A 6,572-nucleotide genomic window follows, 5' to 3' on the forward strand; every position below is an offset into this window, starting at 1 on the left:
GGTATTTGCTTCTAGGTAAGTGTTTTTCTATTTTTTTTTAAAGCTAAATACATTTTAATAAAATATTGTGATCTTTTTTAAGCATAAGACAGTGTCCAGACATCATAGTTCCTAATAAACATTTATACATAGAGTTTTTAGACTAACAACAATCCACAAATGAAACTAAAAGAAATACAGAATAAATTTGTTTAACGCAGCTGCATGTTGAGTGCAATCTGAGTTTTGCCTGAATGGGGTCAACAAAAGGAGCTCGATCAGTCATGGCACTATTCAGAGAAAACAATGAACAGGGACATAGAGCTGACGATGAAATGAGTTACTGATTTCCAATGGCCCATTTATCTGAGACAGAAGACAGGCTTTAACTGTCCCCTCAGTGGGATGGCTGTACTTTAACCTCTTCCCTGTCTCACCTTCTCTCTGCAGCACTTGCCATTCCCCTGCAATCCATGCATTTCTAGTGGTGTATAGGATTGTGTAGTGTGTCACAGGGATGTTGGGTTCATCTGGAAGCTTCCATGAAACCAGTGCTGCGTCCCCCTCAATCAGAGTCACTTTCACGTTTGAAGGAGGCAGCATTGGAGCTGTGCAAGGATAGATGAAAAGAACTGGGTTAAAAATTTTACATGTCAATTGAGTGCCTTCACTTTTGGAAATTTGTTTCAGCTTACCGTCAGGGAAAGTGCTCTCGTAGACCACAGGGCTCCAGGGGCTAGATAACTCATCAAGGTGAAGGCGAACAGCAAACTCATATTTGGTGTTTGCCTCCAGATCTTGCACTAAGAGGCTCTGCTTACTCCTGCAGAAGACAGAGAAGTGCTTTAAATTCTGAAATTTGATTTTCAGAGGCTATGAGTGTTAACTATGCAGGTCAGACTTGGTAAAAGTTGTTGATTAAATTTCTATCAATATGTTTGAAAGCATTTTCATGTAAGGTAAGGTCAGGTAAGGTTTTGAACATTGACCAGCAGAGGGAGATATTGAGCTGTAAAGGGACTTTGAAAGAGGCAACATAGACACATTGTAAGTTTACAGCAGCACCTGTGAGTAAAATATCTCTTTAAGAATTGTTCTCACATGTCGTCATTAACGTTGTAGTTATACAATGCATTAAAGCATTTTTACTATTAGGGCTCAACAATTATGCAGCCAGAGAACAAAACACATATTCCTGTTATACACCTGAGTAAAACAATAAGGTTTAGCATTTTTTCTGAAATTACACCATATTTAATAGTCTTCAATGTTTTTAATTGATAAACTGTATATTTTCAGTTGATTGGAAGCAATAGTTAAGAGACTTTAGCTAAGTTGCCATAAAGACGACTTCCCAATGTTCCAAAAACCAGTGGGGGTAGACTTCAATACTACTCACGTTGGAAGGTACAGCACCAGAGAGGCGTTCTGCAAACCCACAGGGTTGCAGCGGACTGTGTAGTCGACAGCATGGTTAGAGGTAAATGCAGGTCGACCCCAGTGTAGAAATACAGCAGAGGAGCTGTTAGTCTTGGCATAAACGTTGTGAGGTGGAGGTGGAGGGGGTACAAGCCGATCTCGAACAGCTGAAAGATGCATTCATCACTATTGAGCAGTCACAACAACAGAATACTACCAGTTGTCAGGGAAAGAAAGGCACTTACAGACACATCCAGGTGTACTAATAGTCTGGTCAGCCTGGTAACCGTCTCCCACAAAATTATAGGCCAGAAGTTTAACATGGTATTTCTTCCTTGGATCTATGAAAAAAGCAAGACAGGAAATTAAAATACTTAAAAAAATTGAGTTATTCATAGAAAATGGTAATTAATAAAGTGTAATCATTCAACATGTATTTATGGGATAATTGAGATTTATTCAACCAATGGGAAGCATGGGTGCTACATAAAAAAAGACAGAGCTGGACTAAGTGGGTGTGGGGTCAGTGAGGTTTTTCTAGTTTGGTGGTGTGGTGGGAACAAGAGGTGAGGCAGTGTGACAGATGCCTGGTGTTGTAAGTCCTTTGGTCATTTTCAGCAGCACTCAGGGCAGCAGAACACAAGCGCTCCACTATCCATCACCCTGTCACTAGGTCTTTTCAGAGCAAATAAGTAGACCCTTTCTCCAGCCCCAGTCCAGTCTGATGGTCAGCAGTCACTGACCACTCTTATTTAGGTCCAGAATCTAGGGGTTAAATCGACAGACAAAATCCCCTGGGAAGGACTCGTCTGTTGGTCAACAGCAGTAGTGGACTGCCGTGACCTTTTCTGATGAGCAAAAGACATCTGAACAAATGTTCATTTTACCCTGTGAAGCGGGGATGTCCAACCACAGGGCTGTGGAAAATGTGTCTAAAAATAACTTTTGGACAAATTAACACAGGATATAAGTAAAAACCAGGATAACATGTCTGTCCTACTAGAAACAGACCACAAAACAAACCTTTAGTTTGAGGTGTTTAGGGGGGGTCGAGAGAACACAGGAGATGAATGTGTGTTCATGAAAGTTAGAGAAGTTAGGAGGGGTGAAGTGGAACTACTTCTACCCCCACGCAGCCCTGAGGAGTATCAATGGAGCCAGGCCAGGGCCAGCAGGTCAGGTTAAGACAAAACTTCTACTCCACTCAACTACTTTACTACTCAAAAGTAGAATATAAGATGAACCTGTCTTGCATTTGGAATCTAGGGTCTGATAGGTAAACGCATCTTTGTAACTGCCTGACAGGGCATGTAAAAAAAGCACATCTTTGCAACAATTGTTAAAAGAGAGACAAATCTGTATTGTTAGCTTCTAGCAAAATATATATACGTAGTATAAAACACAGAGCGTATCAACATTGAATCAGCAAACGTGTTTCCACAAAATACCACAAACAATCAGAGAAAAGGGATTTATCTTGTGCCTGATGTGCTATTTTGACTTGTCTGCAATTTTTAAAGCCTGTCCACCTCTAAAGAGAGGCAGCCATGTAGAATGCACCTCTACCCAGCCCCAAAATACAATGGGCCTGGAGTAATTACGCGAGAGAGGAGCTCTGAGAGGGGGGAAGCTGTGACATCTGGGCCACGACCTTTGACATGGAATCTCGGCAAGCTAAATCCTGCAAAAGGAGGGGCTGCGGGGATCTTTCTAAAGGGGGAGGGTCAAGCTGAGTAACCCAGTGGAAAAACCAGGAAAACACCAAGAGTCAAAATAAAATGGCACTTAATAGCTGGTGACAGTGTCCTGATAAGAGGACAACCCAAAGGGACAGGTTTGTTCTTCTGTCACAGTGAACTGATACCTGAACCTCTCAATAACAATAGATACAATATCAGTGATCTGTGTTACACTCGTCACAACCAGGAAGAAAACTTTGCATTAGTATTGTGAACGTACCACTCAAACAGATAACAATATTATTAAGGCATTACAGGTTAAAGTGACCACAATACTTTTTGGTCTTTGGTTTTTTGGTCTTTTTTTAAATCATTTTGCAAGTGTTTTAAGGTGTTTTAGTCAGTAGGCTTGATGTCACAGATTATACATTAAATGTTGTTAAAGGCAAGACTAGTGTATATACCCATAATGTTTTTAGACTCAAGGTACCCAGTCCAGGGGAGGAATAAAAGGTGTATTTTGTATATCCAATGGACAATTTCCATCTTAAAAACTTGATGAATAATCTGTGCATGTGCACAGGTAAAGTTATAAATATGACTTTGGTGACAATAATCCATGTAGCGTTGGTTGAAAGCAGGCAGTGACATTCCTTTAGTAAATAAGTTCCTCTACTCCATACTATCTGATTTGTTCTTTTTCAATAAATCAAAGAATTGCATGAAAAGGCCAAATTTGAGCCATTTGTGGTCACCCTTTTTTTACAACCAAAATGCTGAGCCTGTTGGTTTTGTTCAACCCTGTGAAAGGCCCCCCAGGCCGTAGCAAGCCAGGCCTGAGCAGGGGCCATAAATGTCAACTCCTCTACGAACCTTCACACCAACATCTATTCATCACTTTGCCCTCCTCCCTCTTTCTCTGTAACTTTCTGTCTTTCTGTTTTTCTTTTAAGGAGAAAACCAACACACAAACACTAAAATACTAAATAACAGATACAATAATGACCACAGCAATGTAACAATTCACCTGAAGCGCACACTAGCCCCTGTATAATGATAGGATTTAGTAGATGCATGATGGCCTGCAGCTGTGACATAAATCTACAGTTGTGCACACCACGTTGCCTGGTGCCAGCAGCTATGAGAGGTATTTAAACTCATCACTGCAGCTACTTCACATGGATAAAGCAGAGAACACATGAGCAAGGAAAGGTCACATCACTGTCATTAAAACCACACAGGAGGCTCACATACAAATTCCTCTCTCTTTTAGCGAGCCTTTCATCACTTATATGGCGCAATATCTAAAAATGGTATGTCCAGCTTCTGTGTATCTTCTGCTGCTGTATACTGAACAGAATCAACAGGATCTGGTTTTGCCTCAGTGTATGGTTCAGGAATCAATGCTATTGGCAGGAAAGGGATGGTTGCTGTGTTCAACATCACAGCGATTATAGGAAATACCATTTACCGTACGAGGTGATTTTATTTTTTGAGATCAGCTGCTGGGAAAAAAAAAATCAACATTCAATTATCAGACCTGAGGTCACAAAGTCCATAATACAGCATGTAATGCACCAAACTCACTATTCAATAGAAAAAACATCAATATAATACAATATAATAATTTATACGTTATAAAACATTTTAAATAATAATAATAATATAAGATAATTTGTACAATACCAACCCTATTCAATTTGAAGAAAAGTCAATTAAGTCAGCAAGACAGTCCTCTGCAGTGTGATAAGTTACCAAAGAGAAGGTCATCAACACCAGTAGCATTAATCCAACACACTGCTGCAGATGTGGAGAAAATCAAAAAAAGAACTGCAGGACATTGAGCTCACAAACTCTTTCATTGTTTGATTTACATCTCATGGTGAGAGGCTGTACGTATTTCCTTAAGGTTTTGGCCAATAAAATGTCTTTTGTGGTCTTTAAAAGCCAAACACAATGAGAGACTTTGATGTAAATGCTTCTCCAGAATCTCTGCTCAAAGCAGTCATAAAACACATAATAAATCAATGTCAATAAATCCCTTTCTTTATAAAACAGCCCTGCAAAGAGTGTTTTTCAATGAGAAACAAAAAAATCTCTCTGTTAATCAAAAGAAAGCAATTTTTTTGTTTGTACAAAATTGGCTTCATATTTGTCGTCAGCTTTTACCATTTGCCAGGACACCCTTTTCATTTATAGACTGACCCTTATGATTAAGCTGCACAAATACCTCCAATATCTGAATACAAAAAACACACATTTGTAGGAGTTAAAAGATAACATATACTATCATTTTGTGCTCCTCCTCATTTTTTACTCTCCTTCTCATCCTGACCTAGCACTGGGCTTCCTGATTTACAAGTCAGCTGCTGACCACCTGGTTGACCCCCTCTGGCCACAGATGGTCAGTTGTCCAAAGCATTGGCCTGAGCCCCCGCCTTTCGCTCTCAAATAAAAAAGGTCAAAATGAATCTGACCCAAAGGCCAGAAGAGCTGTGATATCCTCAAACACCATCCAGCAGCTGCTAAAAGAAGCTCACACATTCTAAGAACCCTCACAGAGGTTTGGAGGTCATGAAAGTGGGATGTGGTTCTGACTGTTCCACGTTTTACGACACCTCTGCTTGTCACATGACAAAACTTTGGCTCATTAATCACTCAGAGTTGGTTATATCTTGGCTGATGCCTTTAAGCAGAATTTGTCCATAATTAAATACATCACTTCACTGTTTTTTGCTTCTACAAAATCCAGTTTGATATTCTATAAAATAATGTCAAGGGGTTATGTTTGTAAATGTGAGTAGAGGTGAATAAACCTTCATTGTTTTTAAATTTCTATTTTATGTATTTCCTCATATGGCTGAAAGCAATAAATCTAATTAACATTGTTTAACCAAAACATCTATAACAACATCAAGCTGATTTGAAACCAGACTTACCAAGACCTCCAATAGTGAATGCCTTGTCTGTGGAGCGTAGCTGGATCGGGGCATTCTCAGGTTGGCTCTCCTCATGATAAAAGAGTTTGTATCCTTGAACACCAGCTGAATTTCTAGTTGCCAACTGCCACTGAGCCAAAATAGTAGTGCAGTTTAAAGACTCCAAATGCAGTTCTGGAGCCAATGGAACTGTTAAGAGTAAAAAAGTAAAACTGTTGTTAAGAGTTTTTTCTCAAAAACAAAACTTGTTTTTAAAAAAAACAGGAAAGTGTTGGTTGTTTGTGTACGTGACAGCCAGACAGAGGAGTCTTTGCTTTGAAAAGTGAAACTACCATTTGATACTCTACCAGCTGTTTCACACTCAGGGCAGGGAAAACAACACTCACAGTAATGGGACTAATCTCATATATTTTTAATTTTAAGAATCAGAAGAAAAAGGTAAGCCAATATAAGACCTGCCTATCAATTAGAGTGCATGGCACTAGAGATGGGCAGGAAAAACAAATCCACCCTTCCCCCACTTAAAATCTCAGATGTACCTCTGAACAGCCATATA

General features: G+C 39.6%; 1 protein-coding gene across 2 annotated transcripts in view; it reads right to left on the reverse strand.

Moving 5' to 3' along the window:
• The window catches only part of prtga (protogenin homolog a (Gallus gallus)), a 21,922-nt gene that overhangs the window by 2,889 nt on the left and 12,461 nt on the right, over positions 1–6,572 (reverse strand). Inside the window, exons 10-14 of one of the 2 annotated variants that reach the window (XM_008336951.3) lie at positions 6,017–6,205; positions 1,644–1,739; positions 1,379–1,565; positions 675–802; positions 417–587 (exon numbers count right to left, since the gene is read on the reverse strand). In XM_008336951.3, the coding sequence (XP_008335173.1) occupies positions 417–587; positions 675–802; positions 1,379–1,565; positions 1,644–1,739; positions 6,017–6,205 (771 nt within the window). Of the gene's footprint in view, positions 1–416; positions 803–1,378; positions 1,566–1,643; positions 1,740–6,016; positions 6,206–6,572 lie in introns of both variants that reach the window. The other variant, XM_025053531.1, reaches the window with a different exon arrangement.

This window comes from Cynoglossus semilaevis, unplaced genomic scaffold (genome assembly GCF_000523025.1).
Source record: "Cynoglossus semilaevis isolate Cse_v1.0 unplaced genomic scaffold, Cse_v1.0 scaffold1033, whole genome shotgun sequence".
Lineage (NCBI taxonomy): Eukaryota > Metazoa > Chordata > Actinopteri > Pleuronectiformes > Cynoglossidae > Cynoglossus > Cynoglossus semilaevis.